The sequence below is a fragment of the Bemisia tabaci genome, chromosome 6 (assembly GCF_918797505.1).
Source record: "Bemisia tabaci chromosome 6, PGI_BMITA_v3".
Classification (NCBI taxonomy): domain Eukaryota; kingdom Metazoa; phylum Arthropoda; class Insecta; order Hemiptera; family Aleyrodidae; genus Bemisia; species Bemisia tabaci.
Genome location: NC_092798.1, coordinates 11,156,027 through 11,176,939, shown reverse-complemented (window position 1 = coordinate 11,176,939; position 20,913 = coordinate 11,156,027). Strand labels below are relative to the sequence as shown.

General features: G+C 39.0%; 1 protein-coding gene across 2 annotated transcripts; it reads left to right on the top strand.

The window, feature by feature from the left end:
* The first annotated feature begins 4,319 nt into the window (after nt 1-4,319).
* LOC140223738 (uncharacterized) lies at nt 4,320-20,828 on the top strand. Of its 2 annotated transcripts, none has more exons than XM_072301892.1 (5): nt 4,320-4,518; nt 7,440-7,723; nt 9,839-9,997; nt 14,980-15,140; nt 16,374-20,828. In XM_072301892.1, the coding sequence occupies exons 2-5, from the start codon at nt 7,468-7,470 to the stop codon at nt 18,285-18,287; spliced, it is 2,490 nt and encodes an 829-aa protein (XP_072157993.1). In that variant the 5' UTR covers nt 4,320-4,518; nt 7,440-7,467; the 3' UTR covers nt 18,288-20,828. The 2 variants fall into 2 exon arrangements, with proteins under 2 accessions (XP_072157993.1, XP_072157992.1); XM_072301891.1 differs by having other exon boundaries at nt 4,321-4,518; nt 7,451-7,723.
* Nucleotides 20,829-20,913: the final 85 nt, after the last annotated feature.

Sequence of the window (20,913 nt, the reverse complement as noted above, 5' to 3'; positions counted from 1 at the left end):
TTTATGCGTTTAAATGAATCCTTTCACATACGCCAAACTTCCGACGAGTTGTAAGTTTCAAAAATCACCTCTTTTTTCCGTGCTTCAGTACCAATTTTTACAAGCTTACAACAGAGAGACATCAGATTATTTTAGTTTCATAGATACAAGCCTCAGATGTTTCATGTTTGCGTGAAATGAATCTTTAAAAACATGTTATAAAATCTAACCGAATTGATCGATAAACAAAAATAGGTCCATAAAAATATGCGTATATGGAAATATCAATTTGCTATAGAGCAGCAATTTACTATCATCGCTTCTTACCGAGCGTAGATGCAATTACAGATTTTCAGTAAATAAATTATCTAGAGAGGGGAAAAAAATTATAAGGCCGAAAGTTTCACATGCATTCTTTTTGTATTTTTTCATCAATTCAATTTTTTATTCTTTGAATAAGTTTACTATGATATTAAAGTCTAGTTTTGTAAAAAATCACAGTTATAACGTGCAAAAACATATTGTGAGGTTGCGTCGTGATCTGAACAGTCAGCGCGACGGGGATTCTAAACCACTACCTGCTGGAATAACAGTTTTATCGAGTTTAGTAGAAAGGAACTAAAGTACAGTACTTAAGGTCGAACCAAAAAAAGGACTGGATTGTTATTACTCCATGAGACTTAATTTTAGCTGTAAAAGTAAACGCCGCTTTCAAATTCACAATATTTTTGCTCGACTTTGAATTTTTGACAGAAGAAAACCAACAAGCCTAGTCAAGCTCAAAATCACTCCTAATTATTTTTTTAGGATTAATTAGGAGTTAGATTCTTTAAGAAATTGATGTGATGGCTCTTTTTAAGTTTTAATCCAGTCTCTAATCTGTTGATCAAAAGATAATTTTCGGATTTATGATGTTAAAAGAAGAAAACTCTGTGTCAATCACGTTAGCTTTTGTGCGACAGGTTTTTACATTCAAAATATGTTGGAGAAACACCACCGAATTAACTCCGAAAGTAAGTCCGCAGTGAATATCTCATCGATGGACACGGCAATGTGACAACACCGTTTTCATGTGAAAAATTTAATTGCCCAATTAAATTTGGCAATATAGCTGGTGTGGCTTAGTTCCTTTTTGTTTAACGCAGTCCAATTGGCTGGAGCCAACCAAGGCTACGCTGATTTGCCTCACAGAGTTTGGCGCCACACTACGGCGCCGACAAAAAATCCGAGATTGTCCCCACTGAGTGTGGTGCCACACAACAGCATTTTTGCTAAGTACGAAACTGCGTTTTTGCTGTTGATCTCCGCCACAGATATGTGGGTGAAATCAACAGCACTTACGACGTTTTATCACTTAAGTGGAAAACCGCATAACAGCTGTCGATTTCCCCCACAAATCTGTAGCGAAGATAAACAGCGAAAAACTGTCACAAAACACCTGTTGAAACGCGCCACAGAGTTTTCCCCCACAACCCGACTTTCACTTCCAGGTTCATCCCAAAAGTTGAACCTCGAGTAGCTCGATAGCTTTTTTCCTGGAAATTCTAAGCTTACAAACTTTCAGGCGAGATATGCCCCACGGAGATATGCCCCACTGAGATCTCCCCTACAATCATAATTGCCTATCGCATCGCCCGATTAGAAGGCGCCAATCAGCCCCACGGAGAGAGGCGCCACAGAGATTTCTCCCACAACACATGATTGCCTATCACCCGAGTTGAAGGCGAAAGCGTTGCTCTAGGCCAAAACTCAATTCTGAAAACTCTTTCATTGTGGTAGAGCTATTAAAATTTTAGGTGTGCTTACATAGATTTCGATAGATTGCGGGAAAGACACTTTCACACCTTTTCTTCTTTCACTACAAGCATTTTGCCGTACTTTGTGGGGGGAATCAGCGTAGCCCATGAATTGAACAATTATTGGAGAAGATATGATAAAATGAATTAGGGTGCACTTTTAAATTTATATTTATACTTTTTCCCATATCAGAAAAAAAGTATAAAAAATACTGTGAAATCAGCTCTTTAAGCTTTTTCAGATGCGGAGCAATAACAATTTTGCATGCAAATTCTCCATTCAAATTCAGATTTTGCATTCAGCCATCCTATACTGCTCTATTACGCCAAAACTTGCATGTCACATTATTTTAAATTGCATTTCCACAGTAACTTTAAAAATATAAAGGATGTTTGTTTGTTTTCATGTGGTGGAATGTTTTGTCGAGAGAAAATCGAACATTTTTAGAATGGACTCATTGCTCTGCGGTTTCGGACCGCACGCAGGGCTCTTATGTGTGCTGAAAAATCCGTATTTTTGCTTATTTCTGACCTTCGTGAATTTTTTTTTGCTCTTATTGTGGAAAAGACTCGAGGACCTAAAAGAATACCGGTTTAAATTAGCTTGCTACGGTTAAGTAAGCTGGCACGTTATCAAAGTACAGTGAAGGAAATTTCTGTTTCTTCAAGATGTAACAGATTGTTAAATTACATGGGATTGGATTGGACATTGCTTCGGATAACTCATTGAAGTAACAATGATATAAGTGACTTTAAAAATGGACACACAACCCGGATCGCAGCTGAAAAGTGAACTTATTTTCGGCGATTTTATAGAAGATGATGATTACAAAGCAGGTATAGTTAAGCTCTCTTATTTTCTAAGTTTTTTCTTTCCTGTCTAAAATCCTACGAACTTTTTCTCGATACCCATACTAAATTAAAACAAGCAGGAAGCTCCAACGCATTCGCGTCGGAAAGCGGCTCTGGCGACGGTAGGTAGTTGTTACGCGTTTACGGTTTCCTTGGTAACCTTTGTTTGCTATCAGCTGATGTCGAGTAGTATGACTAGGAAGCTTCAACCACGGCATTCTTCGAAAAAAGCGCGAAAACTTATAGATTTGAATTTTCAAATTTTAAACGTAAAGTACATTTTTTCCAGTGCGATATTAAAGCACAGACCCGTTTTGAATTATTGACAGTATCACCATGATTCCAAAAATACACTACACAACATAGCATTCGCTCACAGGAAAAAGATATCAATTAAAATAAAATCAGTCCCCCTAAACAGCAGAAAATGGCGCCGATTCCCATCAACCAACACGCGGTCTCTCCAATGTAACATGGTCCGTTGATACTACCCAGCTGGGACCGTCCGGAATAGCAGCTCTAGTGCAAGCACCAGAGCCGCTAAAATTAAAAAATCCGGGTGCATTCTTGCTGTGATGATGAGCGGGTGGGAGGTGGGTGGTCTGGGAATTTCTTAAATCGGGTGTTGAAACTTCCCATTATCTTTATCTAAAAGCTTTTCCTTTCTACTTGAGGTTTTTACTTTGAATTTTTGTTCATGCTTTAATGAGTGGCCTGGCGGAGTAACATACCTATTTAGAAATCTTATTAGTCAAGATGTTTATAACATTTTCGACGGTAAGTACGGATTAACATGAAAATACTCATCCAGTCAGCCCTCATAATACATTAAAAAACTAAAAGTAAAAGAAAACCTCCGTACCTTATTCGAAAATTCGATGGATTATTTTTAATTCTTCTTGAATATTATTATATCATGTGGAGGAAAGTCGATTAACTTTTTTTGCAGAATTCTGTGTGAAATACATGTTAGAATCATGTATTCTTCCCTTCAGAAATAAATCTGTCATACGCAGGAGGTTAAAGGCCCAGCTATACTTTTATCATAAGTCCTTTTTCATTACTTTCACCATCTACATCCATCTTCACCGGCCCCACTTTGCATTGTTTCAAAATAAAATCGATCTTTGGAAAAAAAGGGCTACGTGACGTTTTTTTTGAAAATGAGTTTTTGCATGGGAACGACTCTCCACACCAAGACACACACCCTGTGAAAATACTAGAGGGGTGACGTGAACGGAAAGGGGGAAATGAGGGGGTCCCTATCTTGTATGTACTTTGGAAAAAGGAGTTATATGTATGTAACACATAACCCGTTTTTACGCGGGCTCGGCGTGATCACTGTAAGCATTTCTTTAACGGCGCACTGTGGATCGCGTCAAAAGGAGAGGTCGGACAAAATTTGGAAACTTTAAACGCTTATAACTCCGCTAATACAAAACTCTGAGGTTCTAAAAGTGTTTCATCGATTTCCTCGTGAAATTTTCCATCTGAAGCACCTCTCAATATTTAAAATGTGACGAAATAAACATCAAAATTTGCAGTTTTAGTCAAAAATATCATGTGTCCGCCCTCTCTTCTAATTGACTCGATCCACTGTGCGGCTTGGCGCGTGCCGCGTCGCTTTTCAGACGCACATTGCTGTCCGATTCCTATCGCATCTAACAAATCCTCCGATGTTATCATCAACGATTCATGAACTTTGGAAGGTAGACCGTGTTTCAGCTGCCAACGATGCAGGGCATTGTCGTCAAAGCAACGTAAATCTGTAATCCTACTGTAAATAACCAGTGTCTCATTGACAGTTCGCTGTACAAAGAGTGTTTCAAGTATTCCGTGTGTAAGAGTGTTTTAAAATTAGGGAGTGCAGTGCAATCAGATTCTCCTTCAGGTACTTACGACAGAATATTTAACAAACGGAAAAATAAAGAGGAGTTATACCGGAGGAATGCCATAAAAATAGCTGAAGTTCAAGGAAAAGAACACGTTAATCATGCAAGAGTCATCGTGTTTCACAATTTTCTTTACTTCGTTTTATTTTTATTTTTCGGTTCGATACAATTTCTAGTAATGAAAACTCTTGTAGCAGGCCAGAAGGCTTACAATACGATAACTCTACCAACCTAAGGGGGGAAACCTAGAAAGCAATGGCTTACAATTTCAACCAAGGTGTGGTAGTAATACCCCACACGTGAAAAATCCCAAATCTGATACTGTTCTTGTTGATCTAATATTTTATCAGTCGCCTACCTTATTTTGTAGCGAAAATATATTAGATTTCCTTCACCTCAGTAAGAGTTTAGTAGAAAATCCCTGTGCTGAAAAGAGAACAACCTGTACTCACCCCTACCATATCAATTTTATTATTTGAATGATTTCTTTGTTTTTTTCAATGCCCACAGGAAAAACGTTTTACGCCGAGAAAAAAATACTTTCAGCTTTTCTGATAATTTTCCGGAAGAAATGGCGTATACTTCAAGCATTCTTATCTTATCTTACTATAGTAAAAAAAAATAAGGCCTTTTTTGTGTGTACGTCCGTGTCATTTCGCATTCTCATTGGTCGTTCATTAACCAATCAGAAAACGTCATTGAAAATCCCCGGGAAATTTGAATGTATGCTCCCTTAAATCATTCGATATTAAACATAATACCTACGTATCAAACGGGATTTATTAATATTAACCGGGATAAAAAGAGTAATTCTATCTATACAGGATAGTCATGGACATAACGGGATGTACCTTTATTAGGAAACCGCGAAAACAGGAAGGATATCGATCTTTGAATATCGATCTTCGATATATCATTTGATTGAAAGCAGTATTGACTGGGATAAAACGGGATTTCTTCATAAAGACCGGGATAAAAGAGAGGAATTTTACCTATACAGGATAGTCATGGATAAAACGGGATGTACCTTTATTAGGAAACCGGGATGACAGGAAGGATATCGATCTTTGTGTATCGATCTTCGATATATCATTTGATTGAAAGCAGTATTGACTGGGATAAAACGGGATTTCTTCATAAAGACCGGATAAAAGGAGAATTTTACCTATACAGGATGCATGGATAAAACGGATGTACCTTTATTAGGAAACCGGATACAGAAGGATATCGATCTTGTGATCGTTCTTCGATAATCGTTATTGAAAGCAGTATTGACTGGATAAACGGGATTTCTTCATAAAGACCGGGATAAAAGGGAGGAATTTTACCTATACAGGATAGTCATGGATAAAACGGGATGTACCTTTATTAGGAAACCGGGATAACAGGAAGGATATCGATCTTTGAATATCGATCTTCGATAAATCGTTTATTTTACCTATACAGGATAGTCATGGATAAAATGGGATGTACCTGTATTAGGAAACCGGGATGACAGGAAGGATATCGAACCTTTATTAGGAAACCGGGATAACAGGAAGGATATCGATCTTTGAATATCGATCTTCGATATATCGTTTGATTGAAAGCAGTATTGACTGGGATAAAACGGGATTTCTTCATAAAGACCGGGATAAAAGGGAGGAATTTTACCTATACAGGATAGTCATGATTAAACCGGGATGTACCTTTATTAGGAAACCGGGATGATAGGAAGGATATCGAACCTTTATTAGGAAACCGCGAAAACAGGAAGGATATCGATCTTCGATATATCGTTTCATTGAAAGCAGTATTGACCTCGAGTTGTTAAGTAACGATGTTAAGAAACCGGGATAACAGGTTGGGCTACTTCGATTTTATCCCGGTCGTGATTTAGGGATTTTATCGTCAAAAAATGGGAAAATTGGGGAGAGGAACGGGCCCGCGGTTGCGAAGCAACCGCTTCCGCAGCATTGCCGTATTGCGATTATCGATACATGTGATTATCAGTTTGATGTGTTTGATTGTGTTTCGTGATGTGTTTGTTGTGTTTGATGTGTTTAATGTGTTTTTGTGTTCTTGTGTTGATTGTTTTTAATGATGTGTTTGTGTTGTTTGATGTGTTTGATGTGTTTTTTGTGTTTGTTGTGTGTTGTGTGTCACAACAAACACATCAAATGCATCATGAAACACAGCAAACACATCAAAAATGAACGATATTTCAAAGTGCCTCCAAAATGTTCCGCACAAGCACAAACGCTTTTACGTGAAATAATGAAATGGCCAACTACTCAAGCTGAGAGTGACATGGAGAACTGTCATTTAGAGCAGTGCTCATTCAACTGCTGTAAATTTGACAACCTGTGATCTTCATTTATTTCTCACGTGGTTCCTAACTTATTACCATGTAACATTAAAATGATGAATTAATTTATACTTGACTTATACTCGATTTTCATGTCATTTTTTCATCAAAACTTCTGTAAAAAATCCAAACTGTGGAAAAATAGGATAGGTGCAATTTTTTAAAGGTTCCGAAACTCGGTAAAATTTCAATCTAGGTTATTCAAAATTTCAGTACAATTAAGTACTAGTCAGTTCTAAGACATGTATTATCGTTAAATTTTTTCAGTCAGTAATTTCTAAATTAAGAGGTTGTTCGCGTCTCCTGTATAACTTCGATTTTGTATACATGCATTAAAGTCGCTTTCACAGCGCGCCCGGGCGCTCTGCGACACCTAATCGCCACTCTTGTCTGCCGATCTAGAGCAGAGGTCATCTGGTAAATGGCAACTTGATCAATCATCTTAGCAATCGATTTTGTAAGAAAGCCCCTTTTCCCAAAGGTCGATTGTATTATGAACGATCAACAGAGAACCAAAAATATTTACTCTGAATCTTAAATGCATCTTGTTTAAAAATAACTCATTTGAATTAGGTATGTTCCAGATCTTTGGCTGAGGACCATGTTTCGCAATAAAAAGGAAAATGTGCCAATTGTGCCAATTGTGAATCTAGTAAATGTTGATTTCAAAACAGTTGGTGACGATTCATACCATTTAGATAATATGCATCAGAGGCCGATATTGCCACTTGCAAAACCGTACGTCAAAGTGGACGGCCCAGGAGAATGTAACTCTGATAAACAAAAATATATAACTTCGTCATTGCTGTTGAAGATCAAGACAGAGGAAGCAAAGGACGACAAAACTCAACTTGCAGGTATGAAGCAATTAAAAATCGCACGAGCTTGGTGTATTCAGATTTTCCTGTAGATATTCACTGACGATCCACAATTTTAGCTCCAAAAAACGGGACGAAGTAAACCATACAATCTATTTGCCTAGTAATTTCAGAACATTAAATCGATTTCTGTTAGGCGAGCGTTAGTCCAAAAACTCATGAGCCCTAGCGTGCTGCGTGCTCCATGAAAACCAGGGCTCATGAATTTTTGGATTTACGCCCTTCTAATAGAAAATGATTCAAATAAAAGAGTGCACAAAGTTTAGTGGTCCATTATATGTCTGTGGAAGACGCTAGATATTCGGGTGTACCCACATGGAAAAAAAATCTTGAGTTGGAGAGGATTTTTCCCCATGAAAGACAAGGGCGAAATTGAACCTTTTCTGTGAATTGAGGATCTACATCAATTACAGCAGTCTTTAAGGATTAATTAAAGCTTTTGAATTATTCCCTGAAGTAATTGGCGGACTATCATAGCACCGAAAATAATCAGGTACTTAATCTTAACTCATAACTTGACTTTCACGAGTTCAGAGCCTCAGCCCTCCCACCCCTTTACCCCATTAAGAAGCCTCTGGGGGCCACGCTCATAGAGTACATAGAGTCGTAATGTAAATGAGAGAGCTGGCACCATGTTCTGCTCGACGAGTTCCGAGCCCAGTGTGCGTCGAGCTCAGGTCACTTTTTCGATACATATTCGATCCAAAATGGCGGTGTGGAATAAGTAGTGTTTCCTATCTTCTTTGTTTACATCGGATGGCCGGGTCCCCGTGTATCGAAGACAATCGAATATGTATTGAAAACGTGACCCGGTATCACACAGGAGTGTCGAAATTCGGGACCTGGAAAATGCTCAAAATTGGTGCCAGCTCTCCCACTTACATTACGACTCTATGTACTCTATGACAACGCCACGGTGACAGGGCTTTAAAGTCGAATTACTTGAGGTCGATTATCCACGAAAACATCTTTCTTCCGAGTCTCTACATAAATTTCCCGAGCTAAAATTTTTCAGAGGGGGGTTCTGTCCCCCACCTCAAAGAATCAGTCGTAATTTCGGACGCATGGGCTGCTTTTGAAATTCTTAGAATTGGTTTAGGTTAAAAAGCCGGGTAGGGTAGGTCTATAGGCCAGTGGCGAAGCGTAAATGATCGATTATTATCGATATGTCCCCATTTTAATCTGTGATAAAGAATTGATTATCAAGGTGATCGTTGCAAACACCCTGTTCATCGATACTTTTCTATAGCTTCAAATGGCAGATCAATCGATTTATCGCAAAGCACGTCATGCCACTGGTCGGAGCCATCGGCCATCCTGTGTGTAAAATAGGCGTTAAGAAGGAAAGTATGAAAAACAAGCGGCATCAAAATTTTATCATATTTTAAGAATCACTCATATTGATGCTAAAAATATAAGAAACTGCAAAATATGGAACATAATATTAGAATACGCAAATTTTTGGAGAAAAAATGGTAATGGTTGAATTTATGTTATAGTATTATTATTATTCCAAGTTAATTGGATATTTTGGTTGCTTTATGCTGCTCGGGACAACAAGGGGGGGGGGGGTTCTTGCACGACGGTTGAGGGAGAGACAAATAGAATAAAGAAAACAAATGTCTTGGTGGCATTGTGCTTGCCAACCTGTGCTCGTCTACTTTTCTGACCATGCGTTTAAGTCTGCGAATAAATGCACGTTCAATAAAGCGGCAGTTCTGAAATGATGGATGTTTCTCCATACTTTTCGTATCGCAATGTCCACACCGTGATGTTTCTAAAAATTTTTTCTTTCCATTTCCTCCTCCTCCTTCTCCCCGGCTTTAAAGTAGCCTCTTTAAAGTATGATTCCACCGCGAGCATGTCGCAGTTTACGACGATACCACTGTTCAACCATGTTGCTTAAACTGAAATTGAAGGTGAACTGATATGGCGTAAAAGTAATTTTTTCCCGTTTGGTAAAAATCTCTCTTTTTGTATGATTTCCGAGTACCCATGCAACCATGCAAACCACCCTGTGTTATTATTACACGTGTACCTTTTTAGGAACTTACTTATTAACCAATATTGAACAAATTTATGGTATATTTTCAGGGTACTCAAACAATAATGTTGTCCTTCAATTGGTCTCGAAGCCGGAGCCAAACATCGACTCTCCTGCAGGGATAATGACATTCGAGTCGCCGAATTTCCAATCAGAAATCAAGCTGTCGGAAAAGCTTATCTTAGACGACTTCAAAGGAGATTCAGAGGGTAAGAAGGAGATAATTTCCAACATTTTAGTGGACATCGAATAGATTTTTTGCAAATGATGTAACTGCCACAAACACGATTTCCGGGTGCAATCGTGCCGTGCCATTCAACTTGCTGCCCTTGGAATTCCGAGAAATGTGCGCTTCTTTAGACTGGAATTTAGACTTCACGAATTATCGGCACCCCTTTTAATCTCAATATTCCATGAAAAAAAATAACATAATATAATTCATTACTTCAACCTCCTGGCTACTCAAATAGTTGATGATGCTTAGCCAACAAAAATAGCTACAGATACGGTTTACTTCAAACACGCCCATGACCATATAACGATCAAGCTCACTTATATATTTTCTTGCTCTAAAAATATAATTGATTTTTAGTTCACTTTAGTTCAGATATTTATTTTCATTTTTTATAGCCTTTAAAAATGTTTCTACAATATTGATATTCATTATCTAGGGCCCCCCATCATGGGAAAATTTTCATACAGTAGAAGTATTGTTCTCCCTCCCATACTTATTACTTTTTCCAAATGATGGCTTCAAATTCTGACCCATTGATCTTGAGGACATCAAGTGGCGCATTCCATCAAAAACGAAAAATAGACGATTTGACTGCATTTTGCAATAAGGAAATGTTATTTCTCGCTCATTTTAGAAAGGTTTGTACCATTAATTTCCCTACGTAGATAGGTGCTTTTATGGATAAGCCAGTAATCACTTTTGACTCGAGTCGAGACGCGTATCTCCGCTGTGCTGAAAACCTTGAGTTTTCTTCCTGAAAACTGGAAAAAAGGCTGACATTTTTATACATACATACATTACAGTCGCTTTACAGCGCGCTCGGGCGCTCTGCGACACCTAATCGCCATCCTTGCCTATCGATCCAGAGGTCATCTGGTAGATGGCATCTTGTAATCTCATCTTGAATGCCACCAATCCACGATTTTGCTGGGCGTCCCCTACGTCTTCTCCCAGGAGGAACCCAATCTAGCACCTTCTTAGGCAACCTATCATCCGCCATTCGTTGAACATGACCATACCAGACAAGCTGTTTGGTCATAATTTCGTGCACGATGTTCTGCTCGGCGTTCATGATCTCACGGACTCTTTCGTTCCTTACGTGATCTCTCCTCGAGATTCCGGCTGATCTTCGCCAGAAATCCATCTCAGTTGCCTTAAGAATCTTTTTGGTACGCTCTTTCATGGGCCACACTTCACTGCCGTAGGTCAGAATGCTTTTGATTATGGTGTTATAAATCATTCTCTTTTTTTCTTTAGAGATACTTTGATCCCAAAGAATCCTATTTAACATAGCAATAGCTTTCCTTCCCTGCAGGTTTCGATCTTTTATGGCTTGGTCCATCTTTCCATCCTGGGATACTCGAACTCCTAAATATTTGTAATGCTCGCAGCTTTTAATACACTGTCCATCTTCCAGCTCTATGTCTTGCTGATCCCCTCCAATCGTCAACTTTTCCGTTTTCTTGACACTGACCTCTAGGCCCCACCTTCGATATTCTAGCACTAATTTCCGAGTCATGTATTCAGCGTCATCCGCATCCTGCGCGATCACCACCTGGTCATCAGCAAAACATAGAGTATACAATGTGTCCGTATCATTTAGGGGAACGCCCATGCCAGAGCACTTCTTTTTCCACTCTTTTAAAACGTGTTCTAGAAAGATCTTAAATAAAGTAGGTGACAGACAACATCCTTGTTTTAAACCTTTAGAAACATAAAAACCACCAGATAACCTCCCTTGACATTTAATTCTAGTAAAACTTCCACAGTAATATTTCTTAATCGCATTCACAAGTCCATCACTAAAATTCGATTTTTTCAGGGCTTCCCAGAGTTTCACTAGTGGAACGCTATCATACGCTTTCTGAAGATCAACGAAAACTAGATGGAGCTCCTGTCCTACGGCCATTTTTTTCTCAACCAGTTGTGTGATACAGAATAAATGGTCGACAGTTGACCTACCGGCCCTGAATCCTGCTTGCTCCTCTGCTTCATATGGAGCCCACTCTTCTTCGATTTTAGCTTTTAAAATTTTCCCGTAAATTTTACTAACTGTCCCTACGACAGATAGCCCCCTGTAGTTTTCGCAGTCATCCTTCTTTCCTTTTTTGTGCTTAGCTGAAATCCAGGATTCTTTCCACTCTTTCGGTACTTCCTCGCCCTTAATGCAACGATCAAACAAGTCCCTTAGAAGCTGAAATAACTTTCCCGTTCCGCATTTCATCAACTGTGATGGTATATCTCCAGCCCCTGGAGCTTTAACATTCTTTAATTCCTTGATTGCCTTCACAACTTCCTCGAGTTTAACCTCAAGGGACTGTGTTTCTTCGTTACATTCTGCAGCGCTATCTTGAAACTCGGGTCGCCCTTCCGTCAATAATACTTTAAAATGGTCCTCTAGTTGGTTGATTGTAATCGGAGATATAATATCCTTCTTCATGTTCCTTCGCAAGCCTTTTAGCAATTTCCAGCTTTCCGCACTCCTCCTTCCTCCCAGGTACGTGTTAATTCTGGAACAGTTTTTTTCCCAGGACTCGTTTTTCTTTTTCGTAATGAGTCTTCGTACCTTTGCTTGCGCATGTTTGTAAGCAATTTTGTCCTCATCACTCTTGGAGTGAAGGAAGGAGTGGTACTTTCGCCTCTTTGCATCGATCTCTTCCTCAATCTCTTTGTCCCACCAGTAAGGTTTGCATTCAGTGGTGATCTTTTCGCGCACTCCAAGGGCCTCTCTAGCCGCAGCGTGGATGCAAGTCTTGATGAATTGATACTGATCTTCGGCATCACAGAAATCCTGTTTTTCATCAAGTTTTTCATTTAACCGCTTCCTATAGAGATCCTTGACACTTTGGTGGTGCAGACTATCGATGTTATACCTTACTGGCTGGACCTTCTCTCCCTGTTGCTGCTGCTGCTGTTGAGGCACGCTATGTGGGAAACTTTTAACAGGAAAAGCTATTTCTACTTTGAGGAAATGATGGTCACTGCCACAAGATAACCCTCGGCACACCTTCACCTGTTGAACCTTTATCTTCGTTGTTTGGTTTGTTATCGCATAATCGATGATGGATCTTAAGTCTCGAGTACGTTGAACCCACGTATACTTATGAATATCCCGATGTTGAAAGAATCCGTTTAAGATTTTTAACTCGTTTTGCTCACAGACTTCGATGATGCGGTTCCCGTTGTCATTGACCACATCTTCACCGAATGGACCAACGACCTTGCAACCAATCCGGTGTCCTGTTCTTCCATTCAAATCGCCTAAGACGATAACTTCCCTTGAGGTTCCAACTTTTAAGATTTCATCGTTCAGGAGCTCAAAGAACTGGTCTTTAGCTGCCACTGGCGCATCATCGTTGATACCATACACTCCAAGGAGGGTTATCTTATGACCATACACAGTAACGTTCATTTTGACGATTCGTTCGTTGATCGGTTCCCAAGAAGTTATGCATTTACGTAAGTCGTTCCGAACCAAAATCGCCACTCCTTGCTGGGCCCGCTGATCTTTGCTTACGCCGCTAAAGAACATATCATAGCATCCCAAACTTTCAGAGCCATATCCTTTTTTTTTCGTTTCTGTAATTACTGCTATGTTAACGTTATTATTTTTAATCTCCGAAACAACCTCCATCAGTTTATTGGAAATGCCTTGGACATTCCACGTCCCAAATACCATTGTCCTTTTGCGTAATTTTTGTCGAAATATCCGTTTAATCCGTTGTTCACCGAGGCATAAATTAGGTCGTTTAACATTGCGTAGGTTTTACGGGTATCGGGGAGTTAGCCCGATGACACAACCCCCAACCTGGAGGACCAGCGTTTGAATTCGGAGTACGCTCTCGTAGATTGGCTGCCTTCACTACGGCTAAGAGCCCAATCAGCCCCTTCCATGGGTGGTTCATACGCCTTGAAGCCGGTGACCATGTCCATGGCCCCTTTGAGGCAGGGGTTACCAGCTGGGGTCCGCAGGATTGCTAACCCTGTGACACTTCAGTCCCCCATACGGGGACACGACATTTTATAACGGAGTTTTTTTTTTATATTTGTATATTAAAGCTTGGAGCCTTCCCTCGCCTGTTTTTCTTTGTGATCCCCATTACAGCTGTCTCCAAAATAAATACCGAACGATCAAACGACCTACTTTAGTTTTTCACTTAGCTCTCCTTAGATTAGGAAAGAAGGCGGTGGATTGCGAGTAAACCTCAAAACACTTCAGCAGGCGCAAAATAGGCAATTTGCACAGCAGGACTATGCATGTATCAGTGTAGCGTTTGAAGTATTTCTACGATGTTGAAGGCGCTTTAAGAGGTGCGCGCGGGCGGGCAACTTTCACCGTCTGCAATAATTGGAATTCGCGGTGGAAGCGAATTAAAATGATTAGAAGTGCATTTATTTTTACTGGAAGCTCCGTAGGTACTTTGCTTTTGATAAATACGAGTATGTTCATTTATTCCTTGCACACTGATTTCTTGTGTAAATTACTCCAGTTGGGGCTGGGTGAATGTTTTGTTGGTTTTACCTCTACCGTGGACATTTTCCCACTGAAATATAATGAAGCTATACTCCGATTGTGTCGTGTGATAGTGCGTGTATGGAAAAAACCGTTGTTGTTGCAGGCTGATTATTGAAATTGATAGACAAAGCTCTAGATAAAGAAGACAAGAAGAGTATGGAAGGATCCTATTGATGGAAGCGGATAGTTACAATGGACAAAAGAGGTAGGTAATAATAGACTAACGAACGGCAACCCACGAATGACCCTGTAAATAGTTCATAAATTCATCATTTAGTCTATAGAAACCGTCTACTTAGATTCCTATAAGATCCTTCCATACTCCATATGGCTTCCTTGTCCATCGTTTTGTCTATCAATTTCAATGATCAGGCCGCTGGTGAAAACGTACCCTGAAGAACTTTCTGTACCCCTAATATGGTTTTCTATCGTTGTTTCAGGTCTTCATCGGGAGACGAGCTATGGCGACTTTCATGATCGACTAAATCCAGTTGTCGTCCTGGAGAGATTTGACCTGCATCTAACAGGCAGCCGTTCAAATGCATCAGAAGCTACACCCTCATCGCAATTTATGGACGCGTTTCTACAGGTGAAACCTGAGGTACAATGTCACGTGACAGTTATCCATCAATACAGTGAAATGAGTCTTGTATAAGTATTGATTGTATATGATCAGCTCTCTCTGAACAATCAGATGGGCCTCTCCTCCGTCCACGAAGTGGATCAAGCTATTAGGAGAGGTTGGACATGGGAGGTCGACGTGATCATAAATCCAATTTTTGGCATTTTTGGCACTTCAGGATGATCTTTCTCGAAAATTTGGCAATGTAGGGAAAAGTTAAGAAGCACACTATGCATGTATTTTTTTACAAGTTTTCCGAAAATGTACACAATTTTTAGAATAAATTAAGTTTTACACTTGTAAACTTGAAAAAACCCCTAAAATTGGTAAAAATTGGCAACATTGGACCGTTAGGCCTTTTAAAATCAATAGGAAGCCATTTTTGCGGCCAGAAATGAAAATTGCGTAGAGAAATATAGACAGTACGCATAGGCACCCACGGAGGTTGACTAAGGTCGAAAATCATTCAAAAGAGCTAGTTTCAAGTAAAGAAAGACCGCTAAACACGACATCTCGGTCAATTTTCACATCGTGGGAATCCGGGTACAACTATACTTTTTTGATATGTTGTATATATGGTTAAGAGCTGTTATGTATGTCAATATGAAAGTTGTACCCCACTTTCTTGAACCAGGCGTAGCAATTTATCAAATTTTGGCTCCTTGGAACAATTTTTCTCGAAAATTTGGCAACTTAGAAAAAGTTTCAATGAAAATTTTTTATTCATTTTTCCGCGTTCTTTTCAAACACGTATAGGCTCCTAGTTTAAATTGAGTTCTGCGTGTGTAAATGTAGTGTGAGTGGCTCCGACTCATACTTTAGGTAGCGTGAGTGCATAGGTACATTTTTTTCAGTGTACCTACGTTTCAAAGTGACGAAGAAACGTTTTGCGTGCTTTCAATAAAGTTTCCGCATAACGTCTGATTCCTTCAATTCAAACTTGCTCCACTGGGATCAGTTTGGTCCAAATTTAATGGATAGGAACCAAGCCACATTTGGAAAAATAAACGAGTAACCAGTAATTAAGGGCCTAATTTATCCGTAGATTTTCCAAACTTAAAGTTAGGAATAAATATTTTAAATATGAAAATGCTGAAATATCAAACAAAGAAATTTAATTAATGTAGAATTTTAAGTTTGTTTGTCGGCAAAGTTCATAATATTCTCAAAAATAGATATTTACAAGACAATTATTGTAATGTTCTGTTACAGATGGATTTCGGTTCATGCCATGCCTGTCATCACGATGAGGTCAAAGACAATCCAGAGATTTACAACCTGCCCATGAATCATCAAAAGTCGCCTGGACACAAATCTCAACATTTCCCAGAATCAAAATCCCAAGGAAGGATTGTTTCAAACAAAGATGAAAAACTGCCTCACCATATCTCTGCAAATTCCGTTCAAGTAGAAGATAATTTTAGTTCCCGCAAGAAATTTTTAAGTTCAAAAACTGCCTCTGACCATGCTTACAGCGGTGATCAAGCTTTCGCGAGAGGCTCAAACTCAACGGACATTGTGGAGCTTCAAACCGAGTATCAATCTCTCTCAAAAGATCGACCTTCCTCAAACGATAATTTGTTTGGTGGATTGAAATCAAGAGCTATATCTGAAAGGCACAAAACGGAAATTGAAATCAGTAATCGAATTTCCTCGTTTGATCAATGTGTTAAGGAATTTAAATCGAAGGCTCAGTTACGGTCACAAGTGGTGCATGTTCAAAGCATCGATCAACCCTACGCATGCGGTCAGTGCTCAAGAAAATTTAAACAGAAGGATAATCTCAAGAAACATTTGTTGTTTGTCCATAGCGACGATCGACCCTTCTCTTGCGGTAAATGCTCTAAAAAGTTTAAAACTAAAAATTCAGTAAGGAAACATTTAAATCAGGTTCAATGCGATGATAGGCCTTTTTCGTGTAGTCATTGCGCAAGAAAATTTAAATCCAAAGGTGATTTAAAGTCGCATGTGGGATGTGTCGTCAGCATCAATCGACCCTACTCATGCAATCAGTGCTCAGAAAAATTTAAAACGATGGATTTATTGAAAATGCATGTCATCTGTGTCCACTGCGGAGATCGACCATTTTGGTGTGATCATTGTGTTAGTTCATTTAAATCGAATGCTCAGTTACAGTCACATGCACGGAACGTTCACAACGTCAATCGATCTTACGCATGTGACAAGTGCTCAGGAAAATTTAAAACGAAGGTTCACTTACAGTCACACAAAGTGACTGTCCACAGCGCTGATCGACCCTACTCATGCCGTCAATGCTTAGTAAATTATAAAACGAAGGGTTCATTAAAGGAACATGTCACTCACGTTCACTGCGATGATCAACCGTTTTCGTGTGATCATTGTGTTAGTTCATTTAAATCGAAGACTCGCTTGAAAACACACCTGGCGATTGTTCACAGCGCCGATCGACCCTACTCATGCGGTGAATGCTCACAAAAATTTAAAATGAAGAGCAATCTTAAGGACCACATGTTGTGTGTTCACAGCGACGATCGGCCCCATTCATGTGGTCAATGCTCAGCAAAGTTTAAAATGATGAGGTATTTAAGGGAACATGTCACTCTGGTTCACTGCGATGATCGACCCTATTCATGCCGTCAATGCTTAGGAAATTTTAAAACGAAGTATTTATTGAAGAAACATGTCACTCGAGTTCACTGCGATGGTCGACCCTACTCATGCGGTCAATGCTCAGGAAATTATAAAACGAAGAGTTCATTAAAGCAACATATCACTCTGGTTCACTGCGATGATCGACCCTATCCATGCTGTCAATGCTCACGAAAATTTAAACGGAAGGATGATCTTAAGAAACACATGTTTGTCCACAGCGACGATCGACCCTTCTCTTGCGGTCAATGCTCAAGAAATTTTAAAACGGAGGGTTCATTGAAGGAACATGTCACTCGAGTTCACTGCGATGGTCGACCCTACTCATGCGGTCAATGCTCAAGAAATTATAAAACGAAGAGTTCATTAAGGGAACACGTCACTCTGGTTCACTGCGATGATAGACCCTACTCATGCCGTCAATGCTCACGAACTTTTAAACGGAAGGCTTCTCTTGAGACACACATGTTTGTCCACAGCGACAATCGACCCTAGTCATGCGATCAGTGCTCGAGAAAATATGAAAGAAAGGAAGTTTTGTGGCATCATGTCATACATGTTCACTCTCATAATTGACATGTTTTGAGTAAAAATCAAATACATTATTTCAGATGCATGTGAGGATCTCCACATTGGTGATTGACCTTTTTGATGTGGTTATCGCGCAAGAAAACATAAATCAAAGTTTGCAGTCAAAGAGCATAATTTGCATGTTTACGACAAAAATCGGTCCTTTCAGCGTCGTTAGTGTGCAAGAAAAAAAAACAAAGAATGGATGGAAACTACACGTGATGCATTTTCACGGCTCACGTGAGTGATCGACTTTTTCAATGTGGTCTGTTCTGAGGCTAGTTCAAAGCGAATGAGCATTTAAAGAAGCATGTGCTCGCGTGCATATTGACAGTCGACCATTTTTCGTGTAACCATTGTCCAAGCAAATGCAAGACGAAACATGATTTGCGGTTTTATACGAGGGGATTGGAAGGCAAGGCGCATAAGTGCAGTTTTTGAAAAAATCGAAATTTTAATGATTTCAACTAAAGCTATTCTTTAAATAAACTATGTCAAAAATGTTCGTTTACTTTAAAAAAATTGATATATTAACTATTTTAACCAAAACTAATCTGAAGATATACTCTGTAAAAAATGCGCTCCCAAATTCCAATTTTTAAACATCAAAAAGTCAGTTTAAACTATTTTCTCACCACAAGGATCCATGTGATTTCGAAACTTCAAACACGTATTTTCGAAATAGTTAAAACTGCACTTATGTTCCTTGTCCTCCAGGCCCCTCGTAAGATGTATGTTCATCGCGGAGGATGTTCTCGAGTGATCCGCGCACGAAAAAATTAAACGGAGGTATCAGTTGAGGGGCTTGGAGGGGTTGGACCCTTTATCGTGTGACCATTGTCCAAGCAAATTCAAGACGATTTATGACATGCGGTTTTATACGAGGGGCTTGGAAGACAAGGCGCATAAGTGCAGTTTCTGAAAAAATCGAAATATTAATGATTACAACTGAACCTAGTCTTAAAAAAAATCTCTGTGAAAAATGCGCTTCCAAATTCCTATTTTTAAACATCAAAAGTCAGTTTGAACTTTCTTTTCGCTATAAGGATCCATGTAATTTCGAAACTTTAAGCACGTATATCTCGAAGTAGATAAAACTGCACTTATGCGCCTTGTCCTCCAAGCCCCTCATATGATGTATGTTCATCGCGGAAAGGTTGTTCTCGAGTGATCGGTGCACAAAAATATTTAACGGAGGTATCAGTTGAGGGGCTAGGAGGACAAGGCGTAGAAGTGTAGTTTTTTTTTTATTTCGATAAATACGTGTTTGGAGTTTCGAAATCACATGGACGCGTATGGCGGAAAAAAAAGTTCAAATTGACTTTTTGATGCTTAAAAATTGGAATTTGACTGTTCTTACCTGTAATCAATAATGTCTCAATTTTTTCTAAAAATGCGCCTTGTCCTTGGAGCCCCTCAATTACGGAGACATGAGATAGCTGTTCTTATTGACTGGGTGGTTCTTAAGCCAACATACTTAAAGCGAGGGCTGCTCTGAAAGGTGCAAGGTAATTTTTCCTAATTATTTTCCTACTACAAGTTTCCCAAATACTTTTTTCTACTATTTTTTCCATTTACCGTAAGTCTTATAAATGAGACGTCCTATTCGCTTTTTTTCTAAGGGCAATTTTCCTAATTGTAATTGAGACTGAAACATGAGAAGAACAGAAAGATGTCGACCAAACTTCACTACTTAGATTGGTATCTGGGAGACAACTCTATAATTTTAACCAATATATTGAACTTGTGAGGTATGTTATGTTGTTTACAAATTAAATTAGGACTAATGCCTGTAGGGATAAAGTCAATGGCAAATACCACTCTCAGGACTAACTGCAGTGGGACAAAAAACGATTATGTGTAAATTATTCGGACAATTTGTAGTAGGAAACAATATTTGAGGAAAAATGACTTGCCATCGCTTTAAAAAAAGAGTTATGTCGTGCAGGTCAACAAAGCCTTTAGAAAAAACGTATCATTTTTTTTCACATGTAAGACGTCCATTTCTTTCTAAAAATCCTCTGATTATAGTTATCTTTGAAATGGATCAAAGGTTTCTACTACATACTTTTAAATTGAAATATTATTAGTATACTTACCTCAAAGTTTTTTAGTTGAATTACTACTCTAATACTTCATGTCAATCCTGTGCGCTGAAACTCGTCGTAGAAAATCCAATTCAGTGTTTTATCTAATCCATTTTAAGTGTTTGAAAGGTGCGAATTTCGTGTTTCTGGGAATTTAAAAGCTAGGAATGCAGGTTTATTTCCTGACTGGGAGGCATTATGAGGTGGTCAAAGAGTTTAGTACCAATCAAAATCTGTTACAGTAAAGTTTCCATTTATTATATGTGCACGGCCAATGAATAAAATAATTTTTTCTCAATGTACATAGTTGAAGCTGTAGTACTCTAATGTTGTTAAACGAAAATTTATAAAGTGCTAAAAATAAATGACAAATTGTCAATTTATGCGTTTAAATGAATCCTTTCACATACGCCAAACTTCCGACGAGTTGTAAGTTTTAAAAAATCACCTCTTTTTTCCGTGCT

What these genes read in the sequence shown, in the direction of transcription:
- LOC140223738 (XM_072301892.1), top strand. Translation starts at nt 7,468, where the DNA reads ATGTTTCGCAATAAAAAGGAAAATGTGCCAATTGTGCCAATTGTGAAT. An exon ending in CTTCAAAGGAGATTCAGAGG is followed by an intron (nt 9,998 to 14,979) that starts GTAAGAAGGAGA and finishes TCGTTGTTTCAG; the next exon opens with GTCTTCATCGGGAGACGAGC. An exon ending in TTCTACAGGTGAAACCTGAG is followed by an intron (nt 15,141 to 16,373) that starts GTACAATGTCAC and finishes GTTCTGTTACAG; the next exon opens with ATGGATTTCGGTTCATGCCA.